Consider the following 15,314-nt stretch of genomic DNA (forward strand, 5'->3'; position numbering starts at 1 on the left):
TGGAGATTGTTACGGAGGGTCCTCCAATGGTTGCTTTCAGCGGGCGGTAGACGGTCCAGCAGCGGAGGATGACAAGGGTGCTTGGGGACGGTTGAGACGTTTGTCAAAGAGCGGTTGGTTGACGCGGTGCTTGGTGGCCCACTCCTTGGCCTTGCAGAGGTATTCTTTGGCACTTGCGCACTCATTGTGGACGGGCGGAGGCATCATCACTTCAGGTCCTCACCGTGTGCAGAAGGCGACTTGGTGCGTGAACTGACCCTGATGACGGACGGGGAACGTTTTAGAGATGTCACTTGGTACCCGGCACCCGTGGGCGGGTACCCGCCATCAGTGACGGGTACCCGCCCACGGGTGCCAGGTGCGGGTGCGGGTGTCTGAAATCCTGGAAATTTGAGGCGGGTACCCGGGTACCTGGATGGGTACCCGCCCTTCAGGGGCCTCCAGCGGGGGAAGAGGGTATATGTACATGTCCTCCCTAACTCCTGACCACCCAGCTTCACCCTCTATCACAATCACCACCACCATGGCCGGTAGCAGCAAGAAGCGCTGACCGCCTTCATCACCTTCTTCCTCGAAAATCAGTACCCAGAATTCTAAACAACAATCTAAACAGCGCTCCCATTTAGCACAATCAAGTCACTCGCGCTCGGAGATCGTTCAACTGGACAATTCTGATGACCGAACCTTAGGGACAGACCTTGACAATACTCAGAACTCAAAGACATCAAAGCTTTCCGATCACGAAGAGCTTGGTAAGTTTCCTTTGATATTATTTGCGCTGTTTTGTAGGCTATTCCAATCAAAAACTGATTTATGTTCCATCTTTGCATATGTAGAAAAAGCTCGCAAGGTTCATCAGAACCAATTAAGTTCTGCCTATGGATTGTTCGAACCCCCGCTATTATCCGAGCTACTGGACAAGAATGGTTGCAAGATGATAGCCTACCCGTGTAAAACGTAAGCTTCCACATTGGTGAATGACCTTCTATGCTTAGTACTTACCAATATTGTCACCAATTTGTTTTCCAGGTACGGCATCAAAATCAATCAACCAATATGTGATTCCTTGACTTCTAACCTCTCCAAACATGTATTGAGCTGCCTCAAGAAACAAATGGAATCAGAAAAGACCCAAAAACTAGCCGCCTTGGGAGTATCGGGTACTGGTGACATTGATGCGCGTGAGGTGAGTAAGATTTTTGTCCCTCATTTTCCAAATAGACCACAACTGAACATACATCCCATTATACATAGGTCCCTCAGCTCTGTGCTGTTTGGTGTGCAGCAGGAGCTCGCCCATTCTCAGCTCTTGGTGAAGAAGCTCATCAAGCAATCATGCACCCGGTAGTTCTGAAAAACTTACCCACACGCAGGCAAACATCAAACAATATTGCGATGCTGTATACCTTGGTGCAGGAGGGGTTGATAAATTCACTTGAGGTTAGTTATTTCTTTCTCTGAACGGTAATCTATTTTCAATTTTTGATGTTCTCCTCTGTTGGAATCAACCAAATAGAAGCACAAAGGTGCAATGTGCTTAGGGATCAATGCTTGGCAGTTGCCGAACGGATACGATGTCTTAGGGGTTGTCATATACCTCTTGATTGCAGGCAATAGCGTTGGTACCGGGGGGTTTCAATTGGAGTTGATGCCCCTTGACTTTGTTAGATTAGAACAAAGCCATACTGGCGCATACCTGGCTGATACAGTCCGCCTCATTGTTGAAAAATTTGGTGTACAGAACAAGGCAAGCGCCCCACGTTACTCTTCCCAGAATTCTTTTTGACTTGTCCTGTCTTTTTTTTTTTTCTGTTTGCTGCACAGATCTGTGGGATCGTGACAGATAATGCCTCGAACAATCAAACCATGATTGAGGAAATCAAAAAATTCAAGCGGCCTTGGATGAAAGGCAAGGTGCATTGGATTTGATGTTTTGCACATATATTGAACTTGATTGTGCCGGTCATCTTGAAACCGTTTGGAAGCTACAAGAAGAAAAATCAATCAGAGGAATGAGTTGAAAAAGAAAAACAAAGGCCAAGATGGAAAGAAATAAAGGCAGTCTTGTAGTAGATTTAGCTTTATTTTTATTTAGTTTTATTTGAAATGCTACCTCCCAGTCCCGGTGCCAACTGGGATTTTTTTTTCTTTTCAAAAACAACCAAAATACCCAAAAGTTTTGGCAGGTACCCGGTACCCGCCTTTCGCACCCGGGTACCCGCCCGCGTGTGCGGGTGTCCAAAATCCTGGAAATTTGAGGCGGGTACCCGGGTGCAAAGTGACATCTCTAGAACGTTTGGCTCAAGAACTTTGAGATCCAGAAGGTGGTGGATGGTTTGCAAGAGCCGTCGGATTTGGGGGTGAAAGCAGAGCAGTGGTGCTTAGAGTCTCAGCAGTTGTTACAGGCGCGACCGGCGCGGGAGTAGACACATGGGAGGCCAAGTCTCATGCAGCGATCACAAGCTACCATTGTGACGGAGATTGAAGAGTGGGAAAAAAAGTGGTGATGGGTGCGAAAGGATGTGTTTGAGTGTGGGAAGATCCTGGGGGCAGGACTTCAAAACTGGGGTGGATGTGGTGATTTATATAGGCAGGCGTGGTACAATGTCCACTCAGAGATAGCGCGGGACGGAATGCACAGAGCGGCTCAGGCAGAGTGCATTCCGGTGACATAAGAACTGAGGATGATTTCAGAAAGCATGCTAAGAAAGCTTACAGAAATTCGCGCGTGGATGGAATGCACGGATCACGGATTTTGGATTGGGTATTTGGACCGGAGCGGAAAAGACAGGGCTGGACTGCGGCGGACTACACATGTGGACTGGTAGCAGCAGCGCTTCAGCAGGTGAGCCATGTCAGCTGAAGAGGCTTCCACTAGCGGGTGGAACTTGGGCGGAGGCAGTGGTGAGAGACTGACTGGCGGGGGCTAGACAGAGGAGGGTGGGAGGTCAATCGTTGGAGAGGAGCAGAGCCTGGGACAATGACGTGTGGAAAGCGGGCGGAGGTGAAGGACTAGTGTGGGAAACTGTGGGATCTGCGGAATTGGGTGGGATCAGCAATGCAGGTGGAGGCTTGTGGTTTCTCTTCTCTTTCCTTTCCTATCATCCTATCATTGGACTCATCATTTTACTTACACTTACGGACGTACTAGGGTATTAGGAGAGTTTTACGTGACCTTTTCTTTACCAACAGGATTACTTGTGGAGAGCAGAGCTTTATTCACTTGCGGATTATTACGCTATAGATCAGGCTCAGAGAGGAGTGCTGAAGGCTAGTGGATAGTAGCAGTGCAGAGCCAAGACGCCAATAATCACACAGCCCGGACACATACATTCTTGAAGAGGGTGGTTAGCAGACATTTCTACCAACATACCAGCCTTTATTCTCACACTGTTTGAACAGGTCATCCAGAAGGGTGTACTTTGAATTTACGTCTGGATGACCAATTTGGCTGGTTGTTTATGTGTACAAGTCAGGATGAAAGTGGGTCGGGTCAACTTGACACCAACCCAAGACCTGACGTGTCTCAGGGCGGGTTTGGGTAGCCTTTTTGTGATTTTGACCCAACCCGCCCCAACCCAAGGTCTAATTGGGTTTGGGTTTGGGCAGGTGTTTATCATTTTGGGTCGGCCCAAAGACCCGGCTATGACCCAATTAGGAGCTGTGACTTGTGACATTTCTTGACATGTCTCTTATTGTTGTGCAAGGCTAGACCCACGGCCATGCCCAGAGGTACATATCAACCATCATCCCATCTGCCCCAACATTGACGTTCAAGACGGTCGGCGGTCCAACAATGCCACACTCCAAACGCAAACAACCCGCTGCTGTGATTTCCCCTTCATCTGATAAAGATTCCCCCATCAAGGGAATTCGTACCACCAAGGATACGGCTCCCGCTCAAGCAAGCACTCAGCAGAGTGAAAAACAATCGTTTGGCACACAAGAATCAAGCAAAACCCAAGTATCAAAGAAGCAAAAGACCACCAGCAACATTTGGGAGCAATTCACAAAGAAAGGAACTGGCAAGTATCAATTTCCCTTGCAATATCTAGAATCTAGATAATATTAATATGTTCTCATTTACTGAAAATTGACCTGTTTTTTTCTCTTCTTTTTAAAGGTAAGGCTACCAAAACTGCCAACAACAACTGGATGGCAAGAGCAGCAACGGGACGAAGCACTTATGGTGCCACCTCGAGCAATGCAACTCTTACATCAGCGCAAGCAAGCAGACATTACTAAAGCTCTCAGCCTTGTCAGCAAAATCACCAACAAATTGGGTCTTTTCTCAGACAATCTCTCGCAAAATCTTAACCAAACTCATCATTGCGCACAAGCAGCCGTTTGTTTTTGTTGAACAACCACTTTTCCAAGCATTCATTGCGTCTTTGCAACCCCAGTTCAAATTGTTTTCTCGTACAACCCTCAAGACCAACATCATGGCGCTGTACAACTCCATGAAGGAAAAGCTAGCAGTTGATCTTTCTGAAATTGATTGGATTGGCTTAACAACCGATCTCTGGACCTCTTCAAACCAGACACCATTTATGGTAGTCTCAGCGCACTTTGTCTCTTCTAACTGGACCCTGAACACTCGGATCATTTCTTTCAAAGAGCTTCTGCCTCCTCACACCGGTGTAGTGATTTCCAATCAACTTGTAACTACCATGGTCAAGTGGAAGATATTCAAAAAGGTGGCGTCTGTCACTGTGGATAATGCAACATCTAACAACTCTGCAATCAGTCGATTAATATCAGTTATTTCAGCTTGGAGCAATGTTCCTCTCAAAATGAAGGGCAATTATTTCCATGTCCGATGCCTTGCACATGTCATCAACCTTGTTGTGAAGGATGGCCTCAAGATATTCTCTGAAGCCATCCACAAGATTTGGGAAAGTGTTTGTTATATCAAGAGCACCCCTTTGCGTAAACAGTCCTTCAAGGAGGCAATCAATCTCATTGGAATGCATCAGAAAGCACTCCCATTGGTGGATGTTTGAACTTGCTGGAACTCAACATTTCTCATGCTTAAATCGGCCCTGCCGTATAAGGAAGTGTTTGATCAGCTAGCCATTCAAGATGCGAACTATTCCAGTTGTCCTGACTCAACCAAGTGGGAGGAGATTGATACTATAAAAGAATTCTTGTCTGTCTTTCACTTGGGTAAGTCTTTTCTTCTTTTCTTTTCTGCATTCAATGTACATTCAATTGACTGACATTTCACTCACTATTATTTATTGAAGCTATTTTAACACTAGGAATGACTCAATACCCAACTGCGCACCTTGCCTACAAAACCATGAAGAAGATTGATAAGCAGCTCAAATCCTTGCTACGCAGCGGCTTGCCTCACATATCCGAGATGATTAAGCCAATGCAGGATAAGTTTGACAAATATTGGATACCAATTGAAGACTTTGCGGCAATCAGCCAAGTCTTTGATCCACAATTCAAGTTCCAGCGTGTGGAATTTATTCTGTCTGAAGAACTTGGTGACAAGAAAGCAACAATCAGCATCAATAGATTCAAGAAAACCCTTTCCACCTGGTTTGCCAAAGTGATTTGTGAAAAAAACAAATCACTCTCAAATGATTGCCCAAGCCCAGATCCCAAACAAAACAACCCAACCGTTGTGAGAACTCCTTTTGGGATGGTTGGCAGTTCTATGAGGGGGAGATAACAAATATGATATTTGCAGTTAAGCAATATTTATGTTACAGGTGGTTTGAAGAACCTGCCCATCTATTGTACTACACAAGGATTTTGACAACAAAATTTATTTATTGTTGTGGCAAAACCTTGATAGAGATCACTATGTGTAGTAGTCTCTATCAGACTTAGATCAAACAATATAGATGATGTGCAATGACACAAGCTATTTAAGAACCTGATTATGATCACAGGTGTTGGGTGAGTGGATGTTTGAGATCACACTGTTAAATGAGTGAGTGACTGGTTGGTTGGTGGCTGCTATTCACATGCTGAATTCAAATGAGGGGGGAGAAAGGGCTCCTTATATAGTCTATCTACAAGGCCAACTTGTGGTTCTAGCCCTAAGTCTAATTGATTATGCATACAAATATGGCCAACTTGTTGTTCTAGCCCTAACTCTAATTGAATATGCACAAAAAATGTGACCCAGTTGTGGTTGGCTCTAATACCATATTATGTACTACCAATGTATTACTATACTATGTACTTATGTTGGATGAAAACCATTTAACCAAAATAACTTTTGACTGAGTGGAGCTATCCTAGTGGTTCAAGTGAGTGACTTGGGTTTAAATGACCTTCAGAATCTAATTATGCAATAATAAATCTAAGAATATATCTCCTTCTCATGTATTCAACCATCACTTTATGTAATTTGATACTTGAAACAGATTTGACACACCACACCGTTGCAAAGAAAGTGGGTAATTTTGATGAAGATGACCGGTGATTCGAGTAATATCTCAAGCAGAAGAACATTTCCCAATCAGTCTTGACCACCACCAAACTTGATCTGTATTTCCAGGAACCCCCAATCATCACTGAATCAACAAACTTTTCAGTCCTCTCCTGGTGGAGCACCCACAGCGAATGATTCCCAACCCTGGCAATACTAGTGCAATCAATCCTTTTGACCCCAATGACTTCTATTGCATTGGAGTCGGCATTCTCCACAGGTGGACAAGTGCTCAGCAGTTATTGAACCCGAATGAAACCAAGCACTCTTGAGGCGCTTGTATGCACACAAAACTGGATCCACACAGACAAGTGGATAATTATGGATGATGTCAATGACGAGTTGGATAACACATCCAATATTTAGTTTAATTTGGTTGTTAACTTTTTTCCTCTATCATACATGAAAATCAGTAACAAATTTTGTTTTTTGTCTATTTCTTTTCAAATTGTTACTCTCATGTTCTATCACTTCAAATTACCAGGTCAAGCTTGAACCAACCCATCTGCTCCTTAGTTGGGTTTGGGTTCAGGCAGTCTTTTGGAAATTCTGCCCTGACCCAACCCAACCCAACACTTAATGGGGTTTGGGTTCGGGTTTGGGCACTGTTTTCTGACCCAAACCCAACCCGTTTGCATCCTGATGTACAAGTTCCTCTTCCTGGGATGAGGGTTCACGGATAGGTGGCTTGGTTTGCATGGATGACCAGCCAAACGTTCCTGATCCTCACAAGGATCTGGATCTTGTCATAGGTCAAGATACCCTGACATGTTTGGCTGCCAGGGTGTCTTTGGCTGAGATCAGAATCTGCCCATGGGCAGATTCAGATCCCGCAAATCTGAGATTCAGGCCCACGCGCGTCTGAACAGGCCCTTAGAGATTTGCTTGCGCTTTCTCTTGGATCCCTTTTCCTTGGATGGAGAGTTGTTTAATTTGCTATCATCTTGCAGGTCAATCTCTTGTGAAGTGTTGTTGAGATCAATTTGAGAGGCAATATTGTTGGTCTTAGACTTTGTTCCTGTGTTGATAACATAGTTGCCTGATGTAAGGCTATCACATTGTCAAACAAACTATTTGTTGGCAAGCTGAAAAGGAGCAAGGATCAGTAAAAATTATTTAAATTATTTTAAAAACATACACCTAATCTTGATCTACTCAATTTTCATTCAAAATGATACAAATGTTTGCTCTGAAAATTTCAATTTGTATTCAGGTTATTTTTCAAATAAAACAATTTGTGTGATTGATCTAAGGGTACTTAAATTCACTCAATTGTCCTCAATGTCAATCAAGCTATCTTCATCAGGGTTGGTTTAGGTCCTTTTTTTTTTATTCTTTGGACTCCTCAACAAAGGATTGATTGCAGAGGAGTTTGATTGCTTCTCTTCATCCAACCGTCTTGATTTTCATCATCTGAATCATTGCCAGAAGATTGAATTAAGTCCTCTGCATCTCCCCAGCACCAAGGATTCACATTGGGCTGATCAGTTGAGGTTGGTGTGTCAATGATTTTGGGCTGGGAGGATTTGATTCATACTTCAAAAATCAAGTGGGAAGGATGTATTTGGTTGAGAACAGGTATTTGTTTGTCTTATATTTGACAGGCCCTGGCCAAAAAAGAACCTTTTTTTGCTTTTGGAATTGAGGATTTTGCAATCAAGGATTGTGTGAAACCCGTTGATTAGGTAATGGTGGATTTGGTCATATTTGATACCCCCTAATAACCATATTTTGAGCCAAAACAAACGGGTTCAATACAATATCCGCTGCCTAGGAAAATCTCTAATACTACTACTGTTGTAATACCAGAAATTATCCTAAGGGTGTTTCTTTACTTGACGGGCCCGGTTACCGCAAAGGAACATAGACCCATTGTTGGTCCACTCCCTTGACTCTATGGCAAATGCTCAAGTAGGAGAAAGCTGTAAGCATACAGCGCAAGTTCCTCCGGAAAAGCCATTAGGATGTGTCCTTGGGATGCTTGGGTCACGTGAGCCACCCCCGATTCGGAGCGCTTCGGAGTGTATTCCGTCCTCTCAAGGACAATCGGTGATTTCTGTAAGCCAATGATGTCCTTCCGGGCCACACAATGAGATTGCACCAAGAAGAAGAAAAAAACTACAAGCAGCTTGATAAAGATGAAATAAACTTTAAGACAGAAAGCTGTGGAGCGTAAGGACAAGGGATGTTCAGCAAAAGATTGAATGAAGAACTTAAAATTCAGTAGAGCAGAGACTTTTAACGTCATTTTTAAATTTGGAGCCTAAAGGTGTAGAATGGTTAGCGTGTTTGACGGATTTCTTAGTGTGATGTTTGTTGAAGTTGGAAGCTTTGAGTCTCTGCATTCTCTTGATGACGATGTTCTTAATTTCTTCTTCGTCCAAGTCGACTTTCCGGTGGTTCTTGTCGCTCTTTTTCTTTTTCTTCTGTTTTGTCTGAGCGGTGCGGCTTGCTGAGTTGTTGTCTGATTCGTCTTCTTCTGAATCACTCTCTGACTTGTCTTCTTCCGAGAGTCCTGCTGGTTCGTCACTTCCTTGACCTTCCACCTCCTTCGCTGACCCCGGGGCTTTCTTTTCGACCTTTTCTTCATCTTCATTTCTTTGAGAATCGGGAAGACGATCACCATTCGAAAGCGGATCGATATGTTCCAAATTTTCATTTTCCGAGCCGTCGCCCGTATCATCTTCTTCAGCTTCACTGTCAGTCCCCTCAATCTCCTCCTCATCGTCGTCGTCATCCTCTGCAGCTTCACAGCCGACACCAAACACTTCCATGTATTCTTCTAGTTTCCTGCTTTCACCCTTCCCGAACCCACTAGCCTCGACTTCGACGTCTAGATTCATCTGCCGTGTACCCTCTCGGACGATCGAATTAAACTTGGGATAGAGCGTGGATTGGTACCTAAACCTCTTGAGGAAAAACGATCGGATACATTGGACATCTCGATTGAAGTAGCTTTAATGGAAATATGATCAAGTTGGTTTAGCAGTCCGATTTTTGTTTGTCATTCGGCTTGTTTAGAGACCAACAATAAGCAGGAAGAGCATGCAGTCAAGACTAACTATTCGGCATTCTCGTGTTCGGTCGAAACCATTTGAGGGAAATCGATCAAGACGGGGATAGCTTGGCCGGGTTTTGAAGCGGTATCGACTAGGATGTTGAATTCGTTAAAATCGCCATGGATGAGACCGACTCTGGCCAACTTGACGATGAGGTCCATCAGTTCTGAATAAAGCTTTCCAGGTTCGGCTACGTCGTGGATCTGTCTCAATGGAAACGCGTCGATCAAGGACATCACTAGACAGTGTCTTGATTGATCTATCGGCTCGGGCACTGGAAATCCATGTTCGTGTAAAACCTGCAAGAACCGGTTGGAAAAAAAACAAACAAATGAGAATCCACCACCCCCGCAAGTATTTCTAAACGGATTAGATACCGGCAGATAACCTACTTTCATAAAAGCAAATTCTTTTTGAGCTGCCAGGCGGCTCATATACATCCAGCTAGCATTCCTACGCTTTTGAAGATAATCCCGCTTGGATTTGATTGCTCGAAAACTGATTCGTCCTAATCTGTGAATCTTCAATACCCGTTGATGGCCCTCCTCTCCTCCTACCACGTATACATCTGCCTCCTTTCCTACTCCAATTTGGTTTCCTATGCTACAGACTGTCGAACGTTTTGAGAATGTCTTCATCGCTAGAAAGTCGTATCCTCCATACGTTAATCGATAGCCGTCATCTGTTTTTGTTTATCCAGAAAAAAAGCCCACCCAGGAAATGTCAAATATGCTTCCTTTTTGCTCAGAGACGAAGAAGAGAAAAGACCAACATTTTGAATTAGCTTCACGCTTTACCAACCCTCTCTTGGCCAGTTCACTGATACACTTGTTCACTCCGCCCGATCTGAGGCCCGCAAGATTGGCAATCAGAGCAGTAGGAACGATCTCATGATTCTTCGAGCCCATTTCGACGGCGGTTAGGACCCTGAACGTATCGCTCGACAAGTATCGTATGTCAGTTGCGTCTAACTTCATCTTGCTGGTAATTTGGTTTTGCTTCGGGTTCAGCCCAGAGCAAAAGACGAGCCTAACACAATCCCCTCGTTTCGGGGACCGGGGGACCGGCTCCCCGGGGGCGCCGCGGTGTGTCACCCGCCTCCCTCTGAAACGAGGGGCTTGTGTCGAGGCAAAGGAAGCGCAAACCAAGGTCCATGCATATGCATGAGACTCCAAGGAGTAAAGACCCTGGAAACCCCCTATAAATGTGGGTAATGTAAAATCTAATTTTAGCTAAATTCATACATTAGGGAGGTTCACAACAGGATAAAAATAAAATTTTAGAGTCAATTTTAAGGCCTTTATCAACAAATTTTTAAAAATCTGGCAGGATGTGCAGGACTGGGTGTCCCCTGAGAATCAGAGCAACTTCTTCACTTTTTAAAAAATTGTTCATAGAGGCCTTAAAATTAGCTTTAAAGTTTTATTTTTATCCTATTAGGGGGGTTCACAATACAATAAAAATAAAAATTTAGAGCCAATTTTAAGGCCTTTACAGACAATTTCAAAAAATGAAGAACACCCTCTGATTGCCAGGGGACACCTAATCCTGTACATCCTGCCATATTTTTAAAAAGTTGTTGATAAAGGCCTTAAAATTGACTCTAAAGTTTTATTTTTATCCTATTGTGAACCCCCCTATTGTGAACCCCCCTATTGGGGGCACTGGGGGATGGCAGTTTTGGGGCAATGCATACATTTTCATGCGTATGCTTGAGGTAAAATCCCCCCAGGGACCCCCAAGACCCCAATAAAAAGCCGGGTTCTGCGGGTAGTAGCAGATTTAACCCAGTTTTGGTGGAAATTTCATACATTTCTGGCATGTTTGATGCCTACCCTCAGCTTGGGTCTCAAATCCCATTCATACCTATTTCACTACCATTATGCAAAAAAATGCAAAAATCCATACATTTACATTACCCACATACTTCGGGGGTTTCTAGGGTCCTGTAAAGCGTCAGCTGAAACTCTGCTGTTCCTCTTTTATAGCACGCGGATCCGCGCTGACTTTACACAAGTCCCCGCTTGGCGCCTGGGCTGGTGCGAAGCACTGAGCAGTGCGAAGCGCGACCTCCGAAGGAGGGTGGCTCTGCACCACTAGTCCCGGGAGGCTTAAATAAGTCAGGATCGACGTGGGGCCCCTTGATGTCTGCCTGTGTCAGCCTGTGTCGGCCTCGGGAGGTATGTACTGGCACATATCCAGCTTGATAATGATCCAAACTTTCGACATCGCCATCGGCTCTGAATCAAAAGGGATGCACGCATGCCTGTTCGGATCCAGTGACAGAAAGGGGAAGGCGGCCGGGGACTTTTCAGTTATTTGATAGGATTAGGACCCCTGTCCTCCTCATTTTTTCCTCGTTATCTTCATCCCTCAACATCCCTCATAACCTCCAGACGACGACTGATTGCCGCTTACTTCCTCTGTCTTCACCCTCATTCCCAACTGTTTAATTTCTCTCCTCAGCCTGTTGTGTTGCTTTCATCCTTGACTTACTACAACATGCCCGCAGGAACTGTCCGCTCAGATGGCGCTTTCTTCATCTAACCCGATGCCGAAGCCGGGACCCCGACCATCTTCTCCCTAACTTTCTGCCATCAGTATCGAAGAAGAAGATAGTAAACACCTTGAGATTGAACCAAAAGGCTATTCGGAGTAAACGAAAACCCGAAAAAATCAGCCTCAGGCTCCGGGCTGAATTTCCTAAACAAACTTCGGTATTTTTCTCTCATACCTCTCTTCGCTCTCATACCTTATATTTTCCAAGCCCACACATATTGGCGCAGGTCTCACAGGTGCCTTCTCAGAAGTCTCAAGGATGCAGGAAACTCTTTAGTTATTGCGGTCCTTACTTGTAGGATGGAAGCATACAACGAGCCGAAGCTAAAGTTGAGTGTAGAGAGACAAAAAGAAATTAGATGGATGGCTGCTGTGCGGGATCAGGAGCCAGATCTTGTCGCCCAGGTGAGGTGGGAGCCATCTAGCCTCATCTAGCGTACCGTGCACCTAGCCCGCCATTTCCACGACCTCCGTGTGCGCATTCCACATGTGGTTCCGGAATGCTCCCCACATCTTGTACTCCTTTTTACATACCGGAAAGTACTTACACCGGTCTTGAGAATTATTGCGCGAAATATTGACATCACAATCAGAAAAATTAATAGGCAAGAGCAGGGAATTTGGAAGAGGGGTACATACATATTTTGTCAGGCACCTCCACGTTCGTTTTCCGTCGCTTCAGAGGTGGCGCATTGGGTTCGTTCCTCTCTCGTGAGGGGCCAGCGATCGGATCATGAGGCCCAGACGAGGTCGGCACCATCTCGCCAGACGACCTCGGAACCATCTCGCCAGACGACCTCGGAACCATCTCGCCAGACGACCTCGGAACCATCTCGCCAGACGAGGACGGCACCATCTCGCGTACCAAGAGTCCCGGAACTTGTACGTCACCGTTGTGCACTTTCTTCAAGTGTGCTTGAAGTCCCTGCACAGTCTTAAATTTCTTGCGACACACGTCAAAGTACTTGCACCGATCTGGTAAATTATTGCGCAAGATGTTGGAATGAAAATCAGTTTAAAAAGACGTGATCAAGCTCAGGAGAAGATTGTTGGGGAGAGAGTACATACAAATCTCGTCGGACGCCTTTGCCTTCATTTTCCGCTTCTGTGCTGGTTTCCCCATGTGGTCCTTCCTCTTATGTTCCGTAAGTTCGCCTGGAAAAGCGTATGATTTACCGCAACCAGGGTGATCACAGGGATCTGGGATCATTCAAAAGCAAAGTCTCAATCATGAGTACTAGAAACTGTCATCTTCAGAAAGAACAAACAAAGAAAACTTACGCCTGGGGACAGGAAGTCCGGGCAGTGGGTGCTGGTGCCTAACATGCCGCCTGATATTATACTCCCGCCTGCAGATACGGACACACTTGTTGCAGCTGAAGGTGCCATCTGGCAATGTGCAGTATCTTAAGTCAGCTGTATTGGGATCTGAATGCAAAAAAAAGTTAGTGCTGTTTATTGTTATATGGGTCCAAGATCAAGTCTCTGGCAATACGAGGCAAGAAGGAAATGCTACCTGGTAGTGCCACGTCTTGGGGAGACGGGTCGTTTTGGCGATCAGAGATACTTTGAGGCGTGATGGTAGTAGGGGTCTCATCGCTTGGCAAAGGAGAGACTTCGATCAAGTTTTTCGACATCATATTATCAGCCATACTGCAGATGCTAGAAATAAAAACAAACTCACGATCGGAGGTCATAATGAAATTTCCTTGGTTGTTTCCCAAACTCGGGATTGCCTCCAGACGTGCTGTGGTAAAGATTAAGTCGAAGAAGTTTATAAACAGAGATCGCGATACTATGCGAGCATTATAGGTTCACCATTTGAGAATTGCCAGCCCAAAATTCTTTCATGGTCATTTGCTTCTGGATCCGTAGAGACAAAGGCTATATTCGAGTTTTTCCATAGCATTTAGTCAGAAACAATGCAGCAAAGTGTAGAAAAATGAAGAGGCTCACAATTCAAGGGCAGCGAGGAAGCAAAGTTTTCCAGACCGTCACCCGAACTCAGCATGACTGGATGAGCTATGGTGACGATTGATTGGAGTCACAGATATTTATGAACAAGTATTTATATATTATGCGAGCATTTTTCACTCACCATTTGAGGGCTGAGAGGCTATAAGGTTTTTTTGATTAGCTGAATCCAGGTCGTTAGGGAGAAAAGCTATAGTCAGGTTTTCCATAGCATTATACCGGTGAAAATGCAGCGAAGTCTAGAAACATGATAAGACTCACGATTAAAGGGTGTAGTGGAATTTTCTTCGCTGTTGCCAAAAGTTTGCACTGCCGCTGGCTGGGCTGTGGAGAAGATTGAGTCACATATATTTATGAACAAGAATTTAGATATTACGCGAGCATTATAGGCTCACCATTTGAGGGCTGGGAGTACGAAAAGATACCTCGATAATTGGCTTTCTGGTGCATGGGGAGATAGTCTGGGGTCGAGATTTTCCATAGCATTTCCTCAGTCGAAATGCTGTCAAGTCTAGAAAAATGATAAGACTCACAATCCGAGCAAACTGATGAAGCAAAAGCTCCTAGGTTGTTACCTACAGTTGGCATTTCCGCCGGATTGGCTGTGGAGAATGTTGAAGTCACAACAATTTATCAACAACAATTTAGATATTGTGTGAGCATTATAGGCTCACCATTCGATGTCAGAGCGGCTGAAAAGTCAATGTAATTATCTTCTTCTAGCTCAATATGAGGGAGAAAGGCAACAGTCAAGTTTTTCCATAGCATTTTATCAATCAGTCACAATGCAGTGAAGCTTAGAAACATGAAAAGAATCACCATGCGAGCGCAGCGAGGATGCAAAATTTTCTGGGTTGTGACCCAAACTCGGCATGGACACCGGATAGGCTGCGATGAGGATTTGAGTCACGACAATTTATCAGCAACGATCCAAAAGCTGTGAGAGCATTATGGGCTCACCATTTGAGGGCCCAGAGGCCGCAAACTCAACATCAAAATTTGCTTCCAGCCGCGTAGGGGTAGATGCAGGTGGATCCGTTATCTCCAGCTGATGACTCTCTTCATTTATCGAAAAGTTCAAGAAGCTAACGCCGTGGGAAGAGGCGACCGGCGTTAAACTGAAATACGACATCGCCTGCCTTTCTTCTAAGCTTCTTTCGTTAACAGTATCAAAGAAGGGCGAGCTCATAGTTCTACGGATTATGGGTGTATGGGAAGTGGGTACAAGTTATTTTTGCGTATGGCAGGGCAGGATCTGGTTTCGATTTTCT

General features: G+C 44.8%; 1 protein-coding gene across 1 annotated transcript; it reads right to left on the reverse strand.

Moving 5' to 3' along the window:
* Positions 1-8,664: 8,664 nt before the first annotated feature.
* PtA15_4A736 (uncharacterized protein) lies at positions 8,665-15,232 on the reverse strand (the record flags this gene model as incomplete). Its single annotated transcript, XM_053168650.1, has 19 exons — positions 8,665-9,406; positions 9,514-9,809; positions 9,903-10,192; positions 10,283-10,508; positions 12,604-12,623; positions 12,709-13,044; positions 13,138-13,269; positions 13,351-13,497; positions 13,586-13,684; positions 13,754-13,816; positions 13,888-13,953; positions 14,026-14,091; positions 14,168-14,206; positions 14,305-14,367; positions 14,439-14,504; positions 14,577-14,645; positions 14,718-14,762; positions 14,863-14,931; positions 15,004-15,232. The coding sequence occupies 19 exons, from the start codon at positions 15,230-15,232 to the stop codon at positions 8,665-8,667; spliced, it is 3,063 nt and encodes a 1,020-aa protein (XP_053019838.1).
* Between the last annotated feature and the right edge of the window lie 82 nt (positions 15,233-15,314).

This window comes from Puccinia triticina, chromosome 4A, assembly GCF_026914185.1.
Source record: "Puccinia triticina chromosome 4A, complete sequence".
NCBI classification, from domain to species: Eukaryota; Fungi; Basidiomycota; class Pucciniomycetes; order Pucciniales; family Pucciniaceae; genus Puccinia; species Puccinia triticina.